General features: G+C 40.9%; 1 protein-coding gene across 4 annotated transcripts in view; it reads left to right on the plus strand.

Moving 5' to 3' along the window:
- Positions 1 to 2,067: 2,067 nt before the first annotated feature.
- Positions 2,068 to 24,044, plus strand: part of acsf3 (acyl-CoA synthetase family member 3) — a 57,209-nt gene continuing 35,232 nt past the window's right edge. For all 4 annotated transcript variants that reach the window (XM_051944270.1, XM_051944267.1, XM_051944276.1 and 1 more), the window contains exons 1-7: positions 2,068 to 2,125; positions 4,761 to 5,545; positions 10,224 to 10,379; positions 14,001 to 14,155; positions 16,322 to 16,467; positions 21,704 to 21,801; positions 21,972 to 22,098. In XM_051944270.1, the coding sequence (XP_051800230.1) occupies positions 4,829 to 5,545; positions 10,224 to 10,379; positions 14,001 to 14,155; positions 16,322 to 16,467; positions 21,704 to 21,801; positions 21,972 to 22,098 (1,399 nt within the window). In that variant the 5' untranslated portion in view covers positions 2,068 to 2,125; positions 4,761 to 4,828. The remainder of the gene's footprint in view (positions 2,126 to 4,760; positions 5,546 to 10,223; positions 10,380 to 14,000; positions 14,156 to 16,321; positions 16,468 to 21,703; positions 21,802 to 21,971; positions 22,099 to 24,044) is intronic.

The raw sequence follows: 24,044 nt of genomic DNA on the forward strand, positions 1-24,044 counted from the left end.
TGAGTCTTTAAAAATCAGCTTCTGCAGGCCAAAAGCTTCCCGCTGTCCACGGCGAGTTTCTCATCGGGTCAATTTACAGGCGCTTGTCTTTGACGCAGATATAACATGCAGAGAATCCTTCCAGAGCAGCCTTCATCTTTCACCTCAAATGCGCCATGCCATCACTTGACGAAACCGGAGTCCCACTGTGCAGAATACAAGCCATGTTGTCAGCATTGCATTAGTATGTGGGTGGCATGTGCTCTGTGAGGCAGTCATATGTTTACAGTGAATCTCTTGGATGAAAGTCAAGTTTGCAGCTGCAGCCTCGGAATAATTCAGCGCTCGCCTTTTTACCCAGGAGGAGCCACAGGTAGTTGATGAAGTGGCAGTGCCAAGACTCCCAACTGGCGAAGACGAAGCGCAGCTGCCAGGAGTCAGCGTGGCCAGATGCCGCTGCTGATGTACCATGTGTTCCAAGCAGGGCAACAGTGTGTTTGTGTGTGAGCTGGGGTGGGAGGGGAGAGAACGGAGCGCTTGCCAAGACATTCTCACATTGATGCCAACCTGACACATGCTTGGGTACTCCCCACGGTTTGTGTTACCATCTCAGCCTCTCTCACAGATCTGTGGGGGGTCCCCTCTTTCCCTTTTCCTCGGATGCGGTCCTTTGCCAAGATGGGAGTTGGCGCCTGCTTGCGGCCGTCCTCCCCATCAGTGCCGAGATCCTTTCAGGTGGTCTTTTCTGAAAGGCGCTCTGGCAGCAGGCCATTGCAGCAGAATGCCAGCTTCTGCTTGCTCGACACTCTGTCTAACCATGTTTTTTGCCATAACCGCAACCATAACTCCTTATGATAGCCGTGATGCTGTTTGTTATCCTCCACTCTTTATCCATCCTTGTGTGTCTCCTGTAGCTGTGAATAAGTATCACTGGCTCAGATTCCTGTCCCCATATAATGCGTGTCGAAAAAATATGGCCAACTTCCAGGAAACAAATCCAAAAACATGGGTCATCTGCGCCTTATTTCGTTTCATCAGAAGCGGCATTCGGTCATTTTTTTGGTCGAATCCTTAGAAAATGAGTCAGTACCATCTGCATCAAAAGACAAAACACTAAAGACGGCGCAAATGCACTACAAAAAGGATTGGATGGAAACTACATAGCTGCTGGGGTAGCATAGCATCCCCTTCAATAGCGTTTTCCCCACGAATGGGAACGAGTGGTCTTTGACGATACTATTCCTGAGAGTGGAGGGGAGTTCTCTGAAACAAAGGCTCCAATTTCGTTAGGAACATGCCATCCTCGTCTGCAGTGTAGGGGGTTTGGGGAGGGAAGTGAAAACTTTTTGAACGTGTGCCATGTCTGTACCATTCTCTTATCTGAGGCCCGCGACTGCCAGCTGGCGGCTGAATGTGCCCACTTGCACTGTGATGATGGAGCCAGCCAAGCTAGTTGGCACACTAAATGGTAGGACTGGCATGTGATCTAAAGCCAAACACAGCTCTGCGTGGGGTAGCTGCATATATGCTGCGCTCTCCCCTCCCCTGTCCTCATCTCTGGCGGGCGACTTCTCCACTGGATCTGCAGGTCTTCCAAAATTGGGCTGAGGAGGAGGAGGGGGGAGTCTCACCAACAGCCACCAAGCTGAGTTGAGAACCGCAGGATGACAGGCAATGACACAAGTCATGCTAGTAGATCTATAATCAAAGATACAAATATCTGTTAGTAGCTGTCTGAGGGCCGGTATAGAAAATTAATAGCAATTACTGTGTAGGTTCTTAAATCTAGGAGTACTACATCAGACTAGGTGTAATATTCAAACACAAAAATATCAAAATAATAAATGTCTTCAAAAAGTGAATTAACTCAAGTTAAAATCAAAAAAGTTGTCTGCAGATATAAGATCTTAATCTTTAAATATGTGCATTTAAACTATAGTGCAATGTGTTCAAAATTAAGAGCAATAAAATCACAAAACACATCGTTCTTGAACAAATAAAAGCTATATGTTAAAGTGCGGCACAAGAGGTGGGTTCATTCTGAATTCTTGCGTGTAGGGAACCTTTAACCGACTCTCGTTTCATGCCGGAAGATTAATGCCGTAGCACAGTCCTTCACTCCAATCGGAACCGGCTTTTGTTGTAGGTAAGGTGAATGTGAGATACGAGTGCAGCGAAACACGGCTGTTATTTACGAAGTATTAACGTATAATTTGCCGTAGAAATGTGTTTTTAGTTTTTGGTGTTTTGGGTGAAACGCCGTCATTTGTTTTCATTCGTCAGTTACCGGAATAAAGTTAGAAATGTGACAGTGGCACTTAGCATCACATGACAGATCGACACACGGTTAAACACTAAAAGAGCAACTACTCGGTTATTTTCTGCTCTAACTGTCATTATTATACTGCACAAGGTTTGATTTAAATGGTAGCACAGACTGTAAGCCGTTGACAAATGACCGAATAACGTTATTTTTGGAAGTTGTTCACATACAACAGATAATATTGTTTTTTTCATGCTGACAGGTGTTTCTGAAATAAAAAAGATTAAAACATGGTTTTGGAAATAATGTATATACATATATTAGACAGTGGTGGCTGTCAGGTACTTTCCTTTGTTGCTATAACTAATCAATTTCTATGTATGGGTTAATATATCATTGAGGGACTTTTGAAACCCATGGGATATATCTTGCATACATTTTTATGAAAAATAAAAGAAAAGCTAATGCTTTTTGTGTTAATTATGATCATGCTTTTACAAATCAAATAATTATTTATTGTGGAAGGAATCATTTATTACTAAAAAATTACTTGATATCACTAAAATGTCGACTAAATAACCATATGAATTTAATAACAACCACCTTCTAATTAGCTAAACAATAGTAACTTCAGCATAATTCCAAAAATGTTTTGTGTTCATTTTATGAAGTTGATATGATCATGACAGATATTTATTTCTTGGCAATTTCCACATTTCATTCCCTCCTGAAGAAAAGACTGGCAAGACTCCAAGACTTTCTTAGTTATTTAATATAAAGTAGTGTGAGAGTCAATTGTGGATTTATGGCATGTCAACAGGTTTACTACAATATCTTTATAAGTAACTTTCAATTTCAATTTTATTCAGTTGTATATATAATATTTAGAAGAATCTCTCTGTAAAAAATGCTATGTGGTGTTTGGTTATGGGCAGCCATGTTGATTTTAGGCCTGAAAACAGCCAAAATGTCACTTATGATACCTGTCAACTATGTTACAAAAAATCCCACAATTATATAGTGTCCCATATAATTAAAGTGACGTGGAGAAGATACAAAATCCGAAATACGGAAATTCGGACTGATATATGGATACAACACAAAACAGCTGATACAAATACAATAATACAAGCACCAAAAATGTCACATCACATCGAGGAAAATTAAAAATAAGATACGTGGGATAAGAGCAGAAGACAAAGAATAAAAAATAAAGGAAAAATAGTGAAATTGTAAACACAAGCGTAAAATGAAAGCAAAAAATGAAGTAAAAGACAACACTTCTGTGAAATATTTTTAGTGGCAGTGGACGGATATTTTTAAAGTCTGACAAAATAATTCTGTCATTTAAGTTTTGAATTGTGTCTTCCCTATTTCAGCAGAAAGAACGGTTTATAAACTGGAGCTGTGAGACAGGGCTGAGTGATTTGGGGAACATATCTAGTTGTGATGATTCACAGATATAATGATTAGTTTTGCAATATAATTCCAACCTACAGTTTGGTACTTACTGTACAAAACATGATGAAGCATTACCACAAGAGATACTGTCTAAAATTGTTACACAAGGAGGACATGATGACTTTGTAAAACCACTGACAGAACAGTTTAAACTCTTGGTCAAATGTGCTACATAGCATCTATCCTAAATTGCAGCATTTGAGATCTGCTTATTGCATTGTTTCAAATTGGATTTGTATTGCAAATTGCTTAATTGTTCAGGTTTTGTATATCATGTAATAAGATATATTTTGAATAGATCTGCAACTAATGGTTATTTTCATTATTGATGCACCTCTTAGCTGTTTTCTTTTTCTTAATCATATACTTTTTTTGGTCTATAAAATATCAAAAGTGTCTATCAGTGTTTCCCCTCAGAACATTATGGCATCCTCAAAAGTCTTGTTTTGTCCATGATCCCAAGATATTCAGTTTACTCTAACAGAGGAGAAAATTATCCAGAAAATATTAAAGTTAGCAAACTGGAATCAGAGAATTTTATCTATTTTTTTCTTTAAAAATGACTCAGAAGTATTAATCGGGTATCAATATAGCTGTTGATTAATTTGTTAGTTGACAATGGCTTAATTGTTGCAACTTTAATTTTAGAAAGTATCCAGGATCTTCTTCGCCCATAGTAGAGATTAGAAGTCAGAATACTGCTGCTTCTCTCATTTTAATGATCAGTCTCTTGCTGTGTCCTCAGGTTTATGGAAGTGCAATACTAAATCGAGTGAAGACGGACTGCTCTTTGAATTCTTCTGTCAGCTACTCATTTTTCTTTTATCAATCTGCTAGTCAAAGTATTGCAGTAGCTACACAATTCAGCCACATGTAGTAAATTTGGGTTAATGGATACAATGCTAGATGAATGACAGTGAAAGTAGTGATTGCCATTTGGTGAAATTAACTTTTACAGAGGTCAGGAAGCTAATTACATTTGTCTCTTGATGACAGTCTTTGTGTGCCGCTTCATCAAACTTAAGCTCAAATGTCTTTTTTTCTTTCCACCTCACAGATATCATCTGACATTAGTAGATGGAAGAGACTCAGGATGGAGCCATCATGAACAGCTAAATCTCAAACATGCTGTCAGGACTTGTTTCGGCTGCCAGCCGCTCTCTGAAGTGGACTTTTCCTCTTTGGAAAGCCACTCTTTATAGAACTTATTGTCCATCAGTGCCTAGAAAATGGCTACCGGGAACTACGATTCAAAGAAAGACTCAGAGATGGACTATGGCACCATCAACAAGGGTAAACCAGAAGCCCGTGTTTGCCAGAGCTCCAGCATTTAGAGAAAAACTTGCGATCATAGACAGCAGTGGCAGACATAGCTACAAGCAGCTGTACTACAGCAGCTTAGGTCTTGCGAGTAAAATCAGTCAAGCTCTAAACTCTGACTTTGGTGGTCTAGAAGGGAAACGAATCTCCTTCCTGTGTGATAATGATGCTTCCTACACAGTGGCACAGTGGGCATCTTGGATGAGTGGCGGGACGGCTGTGCCACTCCACCGAAAACACCCTCCATCCGAACTGGAGTACATCATCTCAGATTCCCAGAGTTCACTGCTTGTGGCAGCGCATCCCTATGCTGAAACCCTTGAGCCACTGGCACAGAAACTGGGGCTGCCATGCCTGACACTTCCCCCTACTTCTAACCTGGATGCTTTAGAGGCAGACAAGCAAGAAAACGACACGGCCATCACAGACTGGGCCGATCGACCAGCTATGATCATCTACACCAGCGGCACCACAGGGCGACCCAAAGGAGTTCTGCATACACACAGCAACATCCAAGCAATGGTAAATGACACCATTTAAACCCTAATTACATTTGAGACAAAGCAAATTGCATTTCAGCTACTCATAGGCCTCTAGATTGACGACAGTAGATGTTTATCTGCAGAGGAAAAAAAAGGTTAATTTGCAACTTTGACAGAGCAGAGGATGGTACAGCATGGACTAAAAAGCTGTTTCTAATTAAAATAAACAGCACTGAGGATTAAATGTGAAAAAGCTACAGGCTTTTTATAACTGTTATTCCTTAATGATGCTCAGCGTACCATTGTTTTGAAGTTGTTTGAATATTGTTCACCAGAGACTTGTAGTATTTGTAATATAGACTGATATTGGTGTACTGCTGGTACTGTATCATACTGGTGTACATGCTGACGAGTAATGAAAACGAGATTGCAGCAGAGAAGTCCCCATTTAGTTTTTAGGTCATTCAGAGGGATAATTTCTCTGCTCTACGGATGGTGCAACAGGTTGATTTTTAACTATAAAATCTTAAGTAAGATATTAAAGGTACGTAATAAGCTCAATAGCCAATGTCAAGTGAAAGATACACACACAGGCTTTGATTTGCACAATTTACCCCATGAAATACACACCACCACTACATGACTTACAATTGAATATTAATATTTAGTATTTCATGGGCTTAATTGTGTGAAACCATTGGTAATACATCCAAATGCATTCTCATGTCTCAAAATATTGACAGCAAATTAAGTTTTTAAGGCAAGGTTGGTTATATTAGCAAAAATCATCAGTATCTATATGGTATTAAAGATCACCTTTTTGTTTAGTTAAGTTTTTTTTCACAGGATGCTTTCAGTGCAGGCACGATTTAAGGGGACTATTTAGGGAAGCCACAAAACTATCAAATATAAACACATCAAATGGATGCATGTTTCTGAGTGCAAGAAGTGTTTAGACACCCCCACATGCATATTCGACTGCCTGATTAGCATCATTCCTCCTTTGTTCCAGTTGAGCTTCCTGAATAATCACTAATTTATGCCATTAAAGATCTCCTGAAGATTTTCATGTATATTTCTAAGTGAACCTGACCTACATGTCCAACAGTGTGGAAAATTAAATCAGTCTGAAAGGAGTCAGAGCTTCATTTGTCTCCAGTTGGACCAGGGAAGTGAGTGAGTGAGCGAATGATTAAATGAGTCTGTCTGTTTTCCTGGAAAGCAACAGCATCAAGTTGTCAGAGTTCCTAGAAAGCTCGGCTGTCAGGTTAATGTGAGCGAAGACTTGAGACAAACTTGAGGGGAAAATAAATTTCCCTTATTAGTTCCAAATTTAAGCTTGGATGTGAGATGACCGTCTGATTGTTGTCTTCCACTTTGGGTGTCTACACCAATAACAAGGATCCAATAGTTCCTACTGAATGTTAAAAACATATTTACCAATCCCCAAATGTAATTATTACAAAGAAAAGTTTGAGGTCTGTTATTCAAATATCTGCTCTTACAAACATTAACATGAGGTCTGAGCTCTGTGCGCACGTGTCTTTCTGCAAATGTGTCACCAGATTGTGATCTGTTTGATGATTTTGCATTTACATTCAAAACCATGTGGTTGAAGTTCAGCTTGTGCAAACATGCGACGAGCAGGAGACTAACCAGAACACGAATGTGATGCAATTTAACTGAGCTGAAGTAAAACAGTGCTGCTTTCTGTTCCCCTGCAGTGTCATATTTGCAACAAAATGCATAAAGTTGTTTAAACAGCCACAGTTAGCCACTTTTCATTAATCATGCAAATGCACAAGGGTGCAAAGCTGATGTCCAGTCTTGTCCAGGCCCTTCATCATCATTAAATCAAATTTTGTCAGTTCGATGAAGATTAATGGGAAGATTAGTGGAGTATTTCTCTGTGTCTGAAATATGTGGTTTTGATCTTTATAAATAAAACCAACTTTACTTATTTTGCCTAGAAGAAATTAAAGTTATAATTCATTATTGAAACAACTGAAGGCTTCATTTCCATGTGATAGTCCTGCAATCCACTACTTCCAATTCAGAGCTTATAGTTTATCATATACACACGTGGACAAAATTGTTGGTACCCCTCAGTTAAAGAAGGAAAAACCCACAATTCTCACTGAAATCACTTGAAACTCACAAAAGTAACAATAAATAAAAATTTATTGAAAATTAAATAATCAAAATCAGCCATTACTTTTGAATTGTTGATTAACATAATTATTTAAAAAACAAACTAATGAAATAGGGCTGGACAAAAATGATGGTACCCATAACTTAATATTTTGTTGCACAACCTTTTGAGGCAATCACTGCAATTAAACGATTTCTGTATTTGTCAATGAGCGTTCTGCAGCTGTCAACAGGTATTTTGGCCCACTCCTCATGAGCAAACAGCTCCAGTTGTCTCAGGTTTGATGGGTGTCTTCTCCAAATGGCATGTTTCAGCTCCTTCCACATATGTTCAATGGGATTCAGATCTGGGCTCATAGAAGGCCACTTTAGAATAGTCCAACGTTTTTCTCTCAGCCATTCTTGGGTGTTTTTGGCTGTGTGTTTTGGATCGTTGTCCTGTTGGAAGACCCATGACCTGCGACTGAGACCAAGCTTTCTGACACTAGGCAGCACATTTCTCTCCAGAATGCCTTGATAGTCTTCAGATTTCATCGTACCTTGCACACTTTCAAGACACCCTGTGCCAGATGCAGCAAAGCAGCCCCAAAACATTACTGAGCCTCCTCCATGTTTCACCGTAGGGACAGTGTTCTTTTCTTCGTATGCTTGGTTTTTGAGTCTATGAACATAGAGTTGATGTGCCTTACCAAAAAGCTCCAGTTTGGTCTCATCTGTCCAAAGGACATTCTCCCAGAAGCTTTGTGGCTTGTCAACATGCATTTTTGCAAATTCCAGTCTCGCTTTTTTATGAGTTTTTTTCAGCAGTGGTGTCCTCCTTGGTCGTCTCCCATGAAGTCCACTTTGGCTCAAACAACGACGAATGGTGCGATCTGACACTGATGTACCTTGGCCTTGGAGTTCACCTTTAATTTTTTTGGTGGTTGCTCTGGGCTCTTTGGATACAATTCCAACGATCCGTCTCTTCAATTTGTCATCAATTTTCCTCTTGCGGCCACGTCCAGGGAGGTTGGCTACTGTCCTGTGGGTCTTGAACTTCTGAATAATATGAGCCACTGTTGTCACAGGAACTTCAAGCTGTTTAGAGATGGTCTTATAGCCTTTACCTTTAAGATGTTTGTCTATAATTTTTTTTCGGATGTCCTGGGACAATTCTCTCCTTCGCTTTCTGTTGTCCATGTTCAGTGTGGTACACACCTTTTCACCAAACAGCAGGGTGACTACTTGTCTCCCTTTAAATAGGCAGACTGACTGATTATGAGTTTGGAAACACCTGTGATGTCAATTAAATGACACACCTGAGTTAATCATGTCACTCTGGTCAAATAGTTTTCAATCTTTTATAGAGGTACCATCATTTTTGTCCAGGCCTGTTTCATTAGTTTGTTTTTTTTAATAATTATGTTAATCAACAATTCAAAAGTAATGGCTGTTTTTGATTATTTAATTTTCAATAAATTTTTATTTATTGTTACTTTTGTGAGTTTCAAGTGATTTCAGTGAGAATTGTGGGTTTTTCCTTCTTTAACTGAGGGGTACCAACAATTTTGTCCACGTGTGTATCTGTTATTAAAATGCTAATCAATAAGAAACAGTAAAACACACAGAGATAAAACCCTTTATAAACACAGAGGCAGATACTGCTTTCAATGTTGCATTTATAAGTAATTTTATTTGGTTTGGTGCAGTTTTTTTTTCTTATTCCTGTGACTCACCATTCAAACATATGAGGATGCGACTCTGACACTAATTCAGAGCTGCTATGGTCACAGCCAGCTACATTTCAAAATATAAACATTAGGTTGTAGTGTTTCTTTACTAAATGTTGTTTCTGCTCAGTTTGCATGTCACACAAGGTGAATTCACATTTGAAGAGACTCATATAAGTTCCTCCACCAACGAGAGCCTCAGTCGAGTGCACTGCCAGTAAATTAAAATGATTTTGAGTTGGTGTTCTCTCCAGCTGCAATCAGATTCAGTGTTGGCAGGGGTCTCTGGGCTTTGTCAGGCATCACTCTTGTAAAAGCAGGAAATTATTAGTAATTGGTGTGTGAATAGAGCAGGTTAGGTGGAAACTGTGCACAAAAACATCACTTAGTGTCGGCATCACATCACCATAAAACAGAGTTATAAAAATGTTTTTTTAAAGAGAAAAAAAATACCATTACGGTTACTCGATTTTATGAGTTCACTGTTCTCGAAGTCAAGAATCAAGATCAAAGTTTATCCTGTTCATCCGTAAGTGCCCACTTTATAAACAGTAAGACGTAAGTACCCTACAGATTACGTTACATAAAGCCTTTCATTTAAACCCTGCTGTTGCTGATCGGCTCTCTTTTGCTTTCAGAGCACACCGCTCCAAAGGTGAAGAATTCAAATAAGTCACAAAAATCAATTCTGCTGTTTGGAAGCAGACCAAACGACAGCTCAAAGGAGATCACTGTAACAAATGTCTGCAACAGTGGAAGCTGATTGAGGTGATTTATTTTAAAGACAATATCATGCTGACACCCCATTTTCCGACTCCCCTCCCCCCCGTCCTTCCCCCTCCCTCTCCTTCCACTCAGGTCCAGTGTCTGACTTCGGAGTGGGCATGGTCCAGAGATGATGTCATCCTCCACACCTTGCCGCTCCACCATGTGCACGGCATCGTCAACAAGCTGCTGTGCCCGCTCTGGGTGGGCGCCACCTGCATCATGCTCCCTGAATTCCAGCCTCATGAGGTCTAAAAATTGTCTCTTTCTTCTGCTCTGTCTCTCGGCACACTTTACCTTTCATGAACACACTTGAACAGAATATTTGACAGCTCTAAGGCTCAGGAGGCAGCCGGGGAGCTTGACAGTGAGGCTGAGAAGTATTTCAGATTTAGGTCTTGTATGGACAACGTCCTGCTGGGTTGAAAAAGACCCTCAGCTCTTTCCACATCAATCCCTCTTTCTCTATCAGTGTTTCCCTTTCCCCTTGCTGTTTTTTTCCTCCTCGCTTCATCTACTTTCCCTCTATCCTGTCTTTCAGCCTCTCCTCCTTCTCCTCCTCCTCCCTCTCTGACTGTCAAACTAAGTGTTTGGGGCTCAGTGATGAATTGCCCTGTGTGGCTTTGTATCTGACCAATGCCGACTCACGGCAGGGGCTTAAGCAGCAGATCAATCGATGAGCTGACATTGAAGGATGATAGTGCTTGTTTGGCCCTGAGAAGGGAGGGGAAGATGGGGTGCTAAATGTGTGTGTAGGTGCAGCTTTATGAGAGTGTTGATGCACATGTTTTCCAGTGTGCGTGCATTTTTGTTTGTATGTCAGGAACCCTACAACTTAATGTCAATGACAGTAGATTAAAAAAAAGGATCTTTAAAGGACATATATGTCTGTCAACACACTTATTGCTACACTTTTTTTTTTTAGCTATCTGTATTCTTCTGTTATGCCTGACCTTGTGTACCAAACCATAAAAACCCCTTCTCTCACCGTCAGAAAAAAAAGCCTTTATTCTCCTCCTCCTGAAGTTACAGTACATTGATGAGGTGATCGATAGTCTGTCTCTTCTATCCCCTAAGATCTCTGAAGGGTAGCCTGGGCAGCAGAGGCCGGCATTGATTTTCTTCTGATTTTGCCTGGAGATAGTGACAAAAATTTTCAGTGCAAGAATTGTGAACCAGCAAATCGCACCTAAGTCTATTTCAAGTGTGCTGTTGCAGACTGATGGAAGCAGATACTCTTCCCGGGTTTCACACAGCACCGATCAGATTTAGTTTGTTTATTTCAGTCCCTATTGACTGCTTCATCACAGCAACTACTCAAATGTAATATGTTGAGATATTCCTCAAGAGGGAGGGATAAGGCATCAGTTTATTGTATTCTAACAGACAGAAGCATTTTATTAAGCAGCCTGATTGATGAGGGTGCTACTTGGAAACACTTACATGTGCCTGCTCTATTATTCAAAGTCAAATTGATATCTGTAAAGTAATAAGTAATTCGTTGTTGTGGTTAGACGGGACTTCGGAGGGGAAGCATTTTGACTATTTTTGGCTCGAAGGACGCAGTAGCACTTTATACAGCCGATCTTTTTTAGTCACCCCCCTCTTTGGTACACCTAGAAACGTCTCAGTAACTATTAGATTAATTTCTTTTTAATTTTCTGTATTCATCTTCCCTTCAGAATTCATTGTTATCACCCCTGGCTTTTCAACTGGTGACAACATCAGTTCAAAAGTTTCTCTGGTGCTTTGATTTATTTATGACAAAATTCCTGCAAAGCATTTTGCATAATGATCAGCTGAAGCAATATTTTCTGATTAATGCAAAATTGCAAATGTTTTTATGCTAATGCACCAGACAAGAGGATCAGTTTTACACCTGCTCAATGCCAGCAAGTAAGCATTTTTCATTGTGAGCTTGATAGCATGCTGATTCTCATCATTGTTGGCTATACATACCGTAGTTAAAATTTTATTTCAATACCAGTACTGGTACAAAATCTCGCTACTCCATTTTTTTCTTCTTTTCTTTCCAGGAAAATCCAAATGCATCTGTGTTTAACTTTGCTGCTAAACAAGTCAGAACAAAAATGTTCCTGAATGAAACCCACTAATTAAAATAGACATTTATATAACAAAATAAACTATCTGATCCAAGAATAAGTAAACTGTACTGAAATTCTGACCAGGCATCAAAGTCAACTTTCGCTACCTGACAGTTTTCCGTAATCACGACTGCTGACACGTTGACATTCAACAACCGGTCCTCTTCGGGAAGAATTGACAATTGTATCGGCGTCCCGTGTTGAGTGCAGGGCTGAGCACCTCATGGAGTTGTTTGGGATGCAGGCCGTGGCTCTGGGTTCTCACCACATCCTGTCCCCTAGGTGGAGGCCAGCTCTTTGACGGACATAAATTGCCTTCCTCGCCCCTCCAGAGTGGACTTGGTGGAAGCGCTCCACTGCACTTGACAGACACCACCCTGAATGGTCAGGGCACACTCAGTTAATAATCCTACCCTCTCTGCACCAAGTTTTATTTAGTATGTGTGCAGGTGAGCTGCAGAGTTTTTAGATCAGCTCGTAATGATATGGTGAGAAATGGGATTGGGATCTGATTTGACTGTTAGCACACCTTAATCATCTTTGTTTTATTTGTCTATATATTTCAGCTCTGTTTGTTTATTGGAGGCAGAGGAGGTGAGAGGGAGATAATTTAACAGATTAGGTGAGTCTGTGATGAGGTCACACAAAGGAGAAGTGGAAGGAAGAGTCTAGAAATTGCTGGCACATTAAGAAGGATGTGGTGTTACTATAGGTGAGAGTGATGATGGGAGAGACTGCATTTTTCTGTGTGCGAGTATGTGTCTTGGTGTGTGTGTGTGTGTGTGTGTGTGTGTGTGTGTGTGTGTGTGTGTGTGCAGAGAGAGACTGCAGAGGCAGCGAAGCAGGAAATTACGAAATGGAGAGAGAAGGTAAGTGAATGTGAGATAGGGAGAGAAGGGTAGAGGGGAGGTAGAAAGATGAAGGGAAGATGTGGGGTCAGGGATGAAAGTAGAAAATGAAAAAGAAGCACTTGGGAAATGGAGGTAGAATGAAAGAAGACGAAGAAGAAGTGAGCATAAGTAGACGGAGTGGGGAGACAGCCGGGGAGGAGCATTTTGTCTCCTCTGGAGGGGGGGACGGGACTTAGGGAAGCTGTCGTTCACCTTCACTTAATTCATGCTGTCGTCCCATCCACCCATCGTCTACTGCAATGCTTCCAGACTGTGTGTGTGAGCGATGAGGTGGAGGGGAGGGGTGGGGTGGGGTGTGTAAAATGGCTTTGTCCTTGAACAAGTGGAGTTTATGTGATATTCCAGTGGTATTTTTATATGTGCATGTAGTTTCACGATGCATGTTTATGTCCATTAATGCCAGTGTGTGTTTAAAGCAGCAGACTTGATGAAGTGGAGGACACGAGCCGCTCTTTCTGTGACCGTCAAAAAGCACATTTGTCAAAAGTAGCTGTACAGAAGCTCTTTTAACTGGCTAGAGCTGCTGCTCTGCCCTACAGCGGCTGAATGTTTTCCTCCTCCTGACCTTTACAAATCTCAACTTTTTTTCTTGTCTTTTTTCCGCGTTGTGTTGACAGGTTTAATATGAGGCTGCTGTCTGGACTTTACTCTGCCATTTACATCAAATAAAAGAAAAAAAACACTTTTTTTTCCCTATTGCACAGACTAATGGAATAAATCTAGATGTAATATATTAGTTTGCTGTGCCCCTCTGTTTGATACACTGCCTTTCTTTTTGCCTTTCCTTATCTCCCTCCTTTTTAGCTATATATTGTGCTTATCTCCCTCTCTTTCTCCCCTCCCTCTCCCCCCAGGTGTGGGAGATGCTGTTGAGCTCCAAGGCTCCGGTGGTTAATGTGTTCATGGCCGTGCCAACTATTTACTCTAAGCTGATCCAGCACTATGATCAGCACTTCACACAGCCTCATGTGAAGGACTTTGTCAGAGCAGTCTGCAAAGAGAGGATCAGGTAAGGGTTGTTGGATCAATGGCAAACAGCTTATTCACCGATAGATATTTGTGGATGCATGTGTGTGTGTGTACTGACTGGTGACAAACTACGGAGAAAGGTTTGATAAATACTTAAAGAAAACTAATTAAGATGTTTCCGCACAGAGCAAAAAAGACCTTAAACTGCAGGGTTAGGGTTAGTGTGTGTGATGCTTTTACTGAATATCCCCCCGCTTTCATTTCAAAGGAATATTTAGAGCTCAGTTAAAGTGCAATGTGAGGAAAGATCTAATTCATTTTATGTCAGAAAATTGTGTTTTATCTATCCTAATTTGAATTCTTGAGCTGATGTAAGCAGGAGGTATAATGTAGCTGTGTAGTAATTTAGTTAACTGTTGGCTACAGCTTAAACCCTGCCCTCTGGCCTTTGAAGCTAAAGATTTCTCTGGTAAATAATTAAATCCATTAAAACTCATTTTTGCGTCAATAAGATATTTATTTCGAAGTTTTTTTTTTTCCATGAAAAGAATCCCTTTATGCCTTGAAATGGCTTAAAAATAAGTCTACATAGTTGCTTACTGTGAAATGCGCTGATCTACGTCGACCATACCTTTATCTTCACTCACACCTCCCTACTAACTGCAGCTTGTGTATACTTGCTCACACAGTAAAGCTACACAAGTTTTAATATTAGAGCAATTTAACCTCATAATTCAACCTGTTTGAACAGTAAATCTAGTCCAAGAAAAAATTAGATGTAAATTTGTTTGGTTCCTTGCCCAGAAATCTTAATCTGTGTGTTTAAGACTTGACTTAAACACACAGATTAAATTGACTATTTGTTTCACTTATGATGTGTCTTTTAGCATGCTCAAAAACACCGTACGAACACCTCAACAAGGTGAAAAAGGAACTTGATTCTCACCCAAGTGTGAGACATACCTATGGATACACAGAAGGCTTCCTCTTGATTACTTTGACAATAAAGAAAACGATGTGGTGATTCTGAAGCTCCAAACATTTATTTGTGGCTCACACCAGAGGTAATGAGAGGTCACACTGAATTCATAAAGAATAGCTATTTTGGTCACAAACTGCTCCACTCTGACGGTTTTTAAGTACCCTAATTGCCTCAATGAGCTTTGTATCACTTTCACTGCTGCAGTTCCAACTGCTGACCAAGTGGATAAGTGGACTGAATCAATGGGCCAAACCACAAGTACCGACTTCCATTACCTTTAGAACACCAGCATGCACCTGTTCCTTTCACGTCAAACAGTAATATACTGCCTCTCTCCCTCCACATCCTCAGAGCAACTCCACCACATGGCTTGAAAACGTCTGGTTTATGAGTATGAAATATTTATACTTCATATTCTAAAGCACGCACAGTCACCAGAGTATGCGAGTTTGAGACAGCGCTCTCCACCTCCACAATCAAAACAATGAATAAGGGAATATCTTTTGGAAGGATAAAATTCATGCCTCAAGTGGAATCAGTGCCAGTGAGGTTTAAAGCTGTTATAAAAAGCTTGTAGTGACCCCTTCTACATTCACTTGTTGCTTTTTTTTTTTAAAGATCCTATGCTTTTTCGGTTTTTTTTTCACCTTTCTTTTAGTGTGTTATAGTTTTTCTGTGCATGTAAAAGGTCTGCAAACTTACAAAAATCCAAAGAAGGTACTCTCTCACACAGAAAACATTGCTTCTTACCTGCCTGGAACAGCTCATTTGAAGTTGAATTATAGCACTTAACCATTTTTTTGTAATTTATTGACCTTTGATATTGCTTTGCCCTTCCTTGTTGACAATGTGATGACACATTAGACACATTTGCAACATATCTTTTACTCCTCAGTGTAGTTATTTTTTGTTGGTACTTTGTATTTGGTGTCTGCATTTTCCTATTTTTTTGACTGGTACGATTTTCTACCATGCTGCATGCTGTATATTTTTGCTTTTTTTCAACGAAAGTCACTGCCGACACAGTCTTCTGCTTACTGAGTCACACAAATCACATACGTAACATCCACAGTGGGACACCATAGATGCGTCATTGGACCCACAAAAATTGCATTTATAATGATCAGACATGATCAGTATACATTTTTTATGATATAATACAAACTTGGAATGTGTTATTTGAAGCCTGGAGTGTTTCCCTCACCTCCGGCCCTCTCTCTTCAGGCTGATGGTCTCCGGCTCGGCTGCTCTCCCTCTGCCTACTCTGCAGCGCTGGGAGGAGATTACAGGCCATACACTGCTGGAACGTTACGGCATGACTGAGATCGGCATGGCCCTGTCCAACCCTCTCAAGGGCCCACGCATCCCAGGTACTTAGGCTTGACTAGCTGGATGCACTCAGGCACCCACACACCTATATGGTACAAGTAAATTAAGGATAAAGGTGAACTAAGGTCACACTCTCAGCAGCTATTTTTCACAGTTGTTCATTCTGACTCCTTCACTCTGGTGGATAGCAATAAAGTCATGCGGCCTCAGGTGTCAGAACACTAACCCCACAGAGAGAGCAGGCGTTGGTCCTCCTCCAAGCAGACTGTGGTGAGGTTACATGCCAGCTGCTGGATCAACGGCAGGAAATGAAGCCAGAACAAAACGTCTTTTAAAGACAGGCTTGACATCTGATCATCGGCAATTACTCAAGTATGAGAACCCTTTCATGCTTGGAATTTGTAACTGTTAAGGGCACCAGTAAAGGTAAATTATGGCAAAGAATGTTATTTTTGTGTAAATCAGTCATATTTACCCAGGTTAATGAACACAGTCTGCCGGTAATCTGTGTGTCTGTCTTGTTCACAAAGACTTTGAAATGCTAAAAATAAAACGCCGCCAATCCATTCGGGGGTCGCTTTGTTGTAATTTACCTGATAGCGAGTGTTTGGATCGGTTGGCAGGCAGCTCTCCAGTGGTAAAGGCAGCCTATGGGAATATGGATGTAGGCTGTGAGAGAGAAAAAATGCACTTCAACATTACCTCCTCTGTCTGCTGTTGCTGTGTAGTAATTAAATCAAACATGTAGTTGCCATTGCTTTTTGCAATTTAGTAGCATGTGATTATCAATCAACAAACTTGCAATCAGTTACATTTGTAAAACTCTGCTTCCGGGAAACATGGGCAGGGAGTATGGTTTAAGACTGAACTAACTGGAGATGAATTAACATGAAAATGATTTAATGGAGCAGAGAATTAAGGTTTTTACTTTTCATTTAAGCTAAAGGTTATTGTTAAGCAGACAATAATAACACATGCCATCAACATGATTCTCCTAATTTGTTGGAGAATTCTGTTTGGTTTCTCTTAAAATGGACCAGATTTGACTAAAACACGTCGAGGTCTTCATCTGGAAAGTGTCTCGGTATATTTGTGGTAACACATTTAAATCTTTAGTAGATTCTAAGACGTCTTGGGCCACCATAAAATGTCTTAGTCAGGTCACCACGTTCCATCAGAACAGTTTAAGTGTACATAGGCATTTTTTCTCCAAGTCTCTGGAGGTCTACTGGAAGGATGGATCATCATTCTTCATTGATATTCCCTCATTTGGTGTTTTAATATTCCCTGATTTCATGTTTTGATGATATTTTGATGAGTGCTAGTTTACATATTAGTCCAAAGCCTCTCCTAGATGTTCAGTTGGGATGAGATCAGGTGAAAGACGTATCATATTATTCTATTCATATTCATATTTATTAAGTCATTTAGTGAGCCTTTGTGCCCAGTAGACTTTCATCCTGGAAGAAACCTCTCCCACTTGGAATATTTATGCTTCAACATAGGATAAAAGTGATCATTATAAACAGCTTTGTATTGATTTACAGGGATTCTTCCCTGCAAGTTGACAAATGGACCCAATCTATGACACCAAAGTACCCCAACAGCAGAACAGAACCACTAGATCACCTCACTGTAGGGGTCAAAGATTCAGATTTTTCCTTTTTTTGTCACCTGTGTGTACTTTTCAGCAGATACAAACCGCAGAGGTGGTTAAAAGCAGCAAAGGAGATGCCACACCTGTGATGGCACCTTATGCGATTGAGACTGTTTTTTTTTTTTTGCTTTCGACCAAAGAAACCAAACTACCGACGTCACCATGCACTTAATAACTTTCTTCTTCTTTGTCACGCGCCTTCCAAACATCTCTGATATTATTCCACCTCCCTCACCGCTTTGACTGCACACTTCAGCTCCATGTGTTGTGTTGATCACAGGCACTTTTCTCTGGTGTGATGTCAGGCAAAGCCCCATGATCCCAACAACACCGCCCTCACACATGCAAAAAACAAAGGCAAGGTCTGGAAATGAGGTCAGACAAGTGGTGGTTGCTTTCTTCTCCTGTCTTCTCCTGTCCTCCCCCACCACCTCTTCTTCTCGCCCCCCCATCATCTCTTTCCTTTCCTGTTCCCCAGCCAACACTTCCTCTTACAGGTAAAGCTAATTAGCTTGCAAGTGGATTGGGTAATCCTCTGTCTGCTGTTTTGTTGGGGTATTGTTGTGTTTGTTTGTCAGAGAATGTTTGGCATAAGCTGAGCAGGCTGTGTTTGATTCCTCTCAGGTGATTATTAAGAATGGCTTCAAGAGGTCTGCGGTGCTATTGATGTTTCCCCTGCAGCACTTGTGGAGGATGTGTACATGTTTTTTTGCGTGCATACGTAGGTGTGAGCGTACGGAGACATGAGCTTGTGCCTGTTTGAGTCAGTGTGTTCCTGTCTTGTCTTTAAGTAGGTTAAAATGGATCAATAACAACCGCAGGAAACACTCTCAGAAGAGTAGTGGAGTGGAGTCACCCTCTCTCTTCTCTCTGACTTTCTTTTCTTTCTACCCCCCCTAACAACGTAGGAGCCAGCTCCGCTTATAATACACCTTATTGACAACAATTTTATTAATATTTCTTTCCTGTATTTAGGGCATCTAACTGGCCTGATTTTATTGTGTAGGATACAGTTTCGGAGCATACCATATTAACAGCAGTGCGTCTATCTGGGTCATATTGCCCTTACTGAGATGTAAACATATGAGATTAGTTCATCCTGGTTCTTTCCATCTCATTATTATCTCACTCTGCTGCGCTTTTCATCTTTTTGCATCCCTTTTTTGTCCTACTTTTCAGCCTCTTGTTTAGTCGTTTTGCAGGCGTACGTACAGATACTGTGTCGCGGCAGTCTTTCAATAACTTCTTGGAAGAACAACAGTAGAAGAACCCTTTTTGGACCTTTTCCATTCCTTCTCCACTTCACACAGACCTTTTCCCCCAACCGTCATGCAGCGGTTATAACCCGCCCGTACTCCTCAAAATAGCACTCAATCTTGTAGAATCATCGAGACCAGAATTGCACAAGTCTTCCAACTTTCTCAAGCTACTGATGTCAGAGAGGGAAAAAAAATGATGATAGAGGAGGGCATGGAAGGACTGAGAGATTCCAGGTGTTGAACCGTAAATGGATTTTAGGGACTTGGTCATTGTGGGAAAAGAGGCTGTTTTTGTCATTTTGTAGATGGCAGTTTTTTGCTCAGTGGGGTGAAGAGCTCGAAGAAGATTACCCAGGCTACACCTCTTCACCCCAATCAGAGCACAACAGAAGGAGAGGCTGAGCATTTGACCTTTCTTTGTTTGGGTTTTGTAATCTCTTATTTGACAGGGTGTTATTTTCACATTTTGAGCCACTTTGGTATGATTGCTGACATTACTGTCTGCTCACAATGTTAATTTTGGATACTGAGAAATGTGACAACAATGCTAATCAGATGTTTGAACCAGGCTTTTGTTGTTGTTGTTGTTGTTGTTGTTACATGACATTTCAGTTGCATTTTTAGACCACCCTCCAGTGAAAATCAAATTTCTCCATGTGTTTTTTATATGCTGGAAGACACATGGAAAAATAAGCAGTCAACACCATGCTGAGCATTTACTCCTTGAAGCTGCAGTCTTAAAAACACAGATTTAGACAGCCTGGACTTTATAAGTAACAAACCTAAAACATCAAACCTGTCAATCTAGGAGCAACTTTCTGTGTAATTATTCCTCAGCATCAGTTTCTGCTTTAAAATATTAGAACTTGCCATTGTGTCATGTAAAGTAGTTTTACAGTGTTTTGTAGGTCATGAAAGAGAGTCATAGATGAGCTTGTGTGCTTGAGCTGCAGCAAGTGGCAGATTGACAGAGATGGATATAGAAGAAGCATTTGTGTGGAACTGCATTTAGGCCATTTTAAGACAGGAAGGGATTATTTTCATGAAAAAAAATCTAAATATTTAATTTTGACGTACTGAGATGAGTTTTTCAGGATTTATTCCACATGGAGGGACTTGGTGATGATGTTTACAGTCTGTTTGATCATCTGACCACTATTTTCATTCTCCATCAGACATGGAAATATGAGTGTTCTCACAAATAATATGACGAGTCATTGAAGAGACAGACCTAGAATTATCCTTTAAAAAAATACTGCTTTGAAGTGTCTCACATTTGAACTTAGCAAAATTTGACTTGTCTGACTCAAACTTGTTTCCTAGACCGCTGCTCCACTGAGAAGCAGTCTAGTTACCTCTGTGGTCAGTTGGTTTTCATATTGATCTCATCAACTCGACTCCCCAAATCAGGACTGGAGTTGATGAGATCAATATGAAGTGAGAGAATCGTTCTTTAATCAGGACCTGGCCTGCTCTTTATTGGGAGAGCAGTAGTCTGTGAAATGGCATAATAGCCTGAAGGCAGACACACATGCACACACACACACCTGTGCACACACACACACACACATAGAAAAGACCAGCGAGACCTTCCCTGTACATCCTCTGTGCAATCTTTGCTATAATTACTTCATTCAGGAGGTCACACTTGCACACACACACACACATAGCGAAGGAGACCGCAGGTGATGTCAGTACATGTGGGAAATTTCAATTTGTTACACTTTTTTTACACATTTCATATTAATAGTTTTACTTAACATGGCTGCAGCTCACAGTCAGAAACACTCAATTTCTGACACTGAGTTCCTATTGTATTTCCTTACTTGTCAGCTCAGTTAGAACATTTTAATGCTACTGTGCTTCATTAGAAAACTTTGTCAAGCACTCAGCAGTAGCTAAGACTGGAGGAATTAATTCTATTGTACAGTCAGCTCCTTGCTTTTTTCAGAAACTGTATGAAACAAGTGCAAACCAAGACAAATGTCCAAAGACAGTTCTATTATTTGAAGTTTACCAGATGTTGCTGCATCAGACATTTGCTGAGAAATCCCCATTACTGTCCAAGTAAGCTGGCTTGTGGTGACTGAGACGAATGGCTTTTGGTTTAGTGTTTTACAAGCTCAGCAAGCCATTTAGTGACCAGTTATGCCCCGCAGACGGAGGTTAATGCCATCTTGGAGACGAAGACTCCCGCTCTGTTAGAAATTCTTTAGTAAAGATTGCAAATGGTTGCTTCATTAATTACCGTCCTTAAAAGTGCTCAGCTTCTGTACGAGGACCAACAATCTTTCCATCCTACTTCGACACGCTATATTTTTTGTGTGTTCATGGGATTTTTTGGTGTTTACATTTTGACAGGCGCTGTGGGGTTGCCACTTCCTGGTGTGGAGGTTCGGATTGTCATGAATAACACAACCAACACCACCATAGCAGAGGGAACTCATAGAGAGACTCAGGTAATCAATGATTTAATAATTATAAGGTGATTTATGTGCAGGCTGTAGATGGAAAATAGAAATACAATACATGAAGAGACAGAAAATATATCAGCAGAATAACCTACCTCTCTTCAGAAACTGTGTGCAAGTGTAACTAGACGATCATTTAAGCATTGTTGTGGCTGCAGGTACGTCCAGGTCTGGAGGGGAAAGAAGGGGAGCTCCTGGTTCGAGGTCCGTCGGTCTTTAAAGAGTACTGGAACAAACCTCAGGAGACCGCTGAATCCTTCACTGAGGATGGCTGGTTCAAAACAGGTGACACACCGTCCTCCTCTTCCTCTCTCTTTGCTCATCCCTCAGCGCTGTGCATGCACACACACATTCACACACCCAGAAGGGATTGAATTCCGCAACTAATTGCATCTACATGATTGGTACTGTCAGAGGGATTCACAGTAGGAGGACAGATGTCATAAGACTTTTTCATCTGTGTTTCCAACTGCACTTTTAGGACAAGATATTTTAAACACTTAAAAACCAGGAGTCTGGTGCTGGAAGCACACACACACACACACACACACACACACACACACACACACACACACACACACACACACACACACACACACACACACACTCACAAATTGAGCATGTGTGTATGTCTGTGCACATTTTGGGGGGACTATGAGGGAGTGATAAATGGACTATGTGTGTTTTTGGTGCTGCAGGGCATTTTTCCTCCTAAGTGGTTGTGACTGCTCTGGGTCTTGAGGAACCAAGTATTGCTCCCTCGCTATTCCTCTCCCTCCCTCACTCTTTAATGTGTGTGTGTGTGTGTGTGTGGTGGCACAGAGGGAAGCTGTCATCAGAGGCTTTCTCTCCCTGTCATGTAGACGACAGGAAATAAGAGCCAGAAGCAGAAGAGTGAGGAAAGAGCTGGAAGTACCGAGCTCGGAGATGTGGCGCCGGAGGGGTTAGAAAGAGTCAGCTGTAAAGGCTGCGAGTGGGGACGGACAAGGTAGGGATGGGGAGCTGCCGGTGGTGGAGGTGGTGGTGGGAAGGAGCGAGTGATGGAGAGTGAAGCAGGGCGAGGCAATGGGAGAGCAGGGCAGAGTGTGTTTAATTGGCTTTGCAGGCTGGAAGGACAGAGATCCAGAGCACAGCACGTTGCTGTCACACTCCATTACAGCCACTGGCCACATAATGAGAGCCTGTGCAATCAGCTCCCCACAGACTGGTCCCTCAAGCCACACACACACTCACACACAAACTCACTCACACACACACACTGTGGACTGCTCTGTAGGAAGCAAACATGTTCCTTGCCCACCCAGATCCCTAATGCCAACTTCAACACACACGTATCTGCTACAGACTTGTGAAGTGGGAGGAGTTTTTGGGCATCCAAGGTTAGGAAGTATTTGTTTCCTTAAGAATTAAAAGCAAGTGAATCACTTTCTAGTTGCAGCTTTTATTATTTGACCAGATAATTGAAGCGCGAGTCAGAAAAGACTGTTGTTTGGTTTTTTTGGAGTTTTTTGAATTGGAAAAACTGATTTTGCCCATCAGTCCATTTACAGGTCTTTGGGATTACGTATACATACATGAAAAAAAAAGTGGAAATCCTTGTCGCTACAGAGCTGCAGGAAATCTGATAAACTGCATGACTTTATGTGATTTAAGCGTCAGATTTATCGACAGACTAAAAGTGTGAAAGTGAGACAAAATTGGAGTTAAAAAGCTCTCATTTAATCTCCTCTTGAGTCTCAAGGCCACTTTAACTGCTACTGGTATTACACACCCCAATCTCCAGTCGAATAATCTGTCTTTGAGTTGCATTGTGGGTAACGTAGGCACCATCTTTTGAGGAGAAAGAAGAACATGTGTAATACTGTGAAAGTAGCTGGTGTTTTTAGTTATATAATCATGTAGCAAACAGTGAGCAGGACCTCAAATTTTGCTTTGTTAAAAGATGAGTTGCCTCTTGGAGTCATTTTCTGATTGTTTTTGATCATTTTGCCCTCACAGTGGGATTGCCAGGCCTCCAGCACAGATGTCAGGATGTAACTGGAGCGAAGTATTGAGAGCACATAAATCTTCATTAGAAAACACTACATGTGTTTTTTTTCTGTGTTAGTCCATATGTAGATTAAATAAATGAGGTACAGCGTGTTAATTGAAGAGCATCAGCGGCTGGCAGGTGTGTTTTTCACCCCGATTCCAGACATTATGCCAAGCTACTCTAATTGCCGGCTTGCCTG

The sequence above is a fragment of the Acanthochromis polyacanthus genome, chromosome 2 (assembly GCF_021347895.1).
Source record: "Acanthochromis polyacanthus isolate Apoly-LR-REF ecotype Palm Island chromosome 2, KAUST_Apoly_ChrSc, whole genome shotgun sequence".
In the NCBI taxonomy this organism is placed as follows: Eukaryota; Metazoa; Chordata; class Actinopteri; family Pomacentridae; genus Acanthochromis; species Acanthochromis polyacanthus.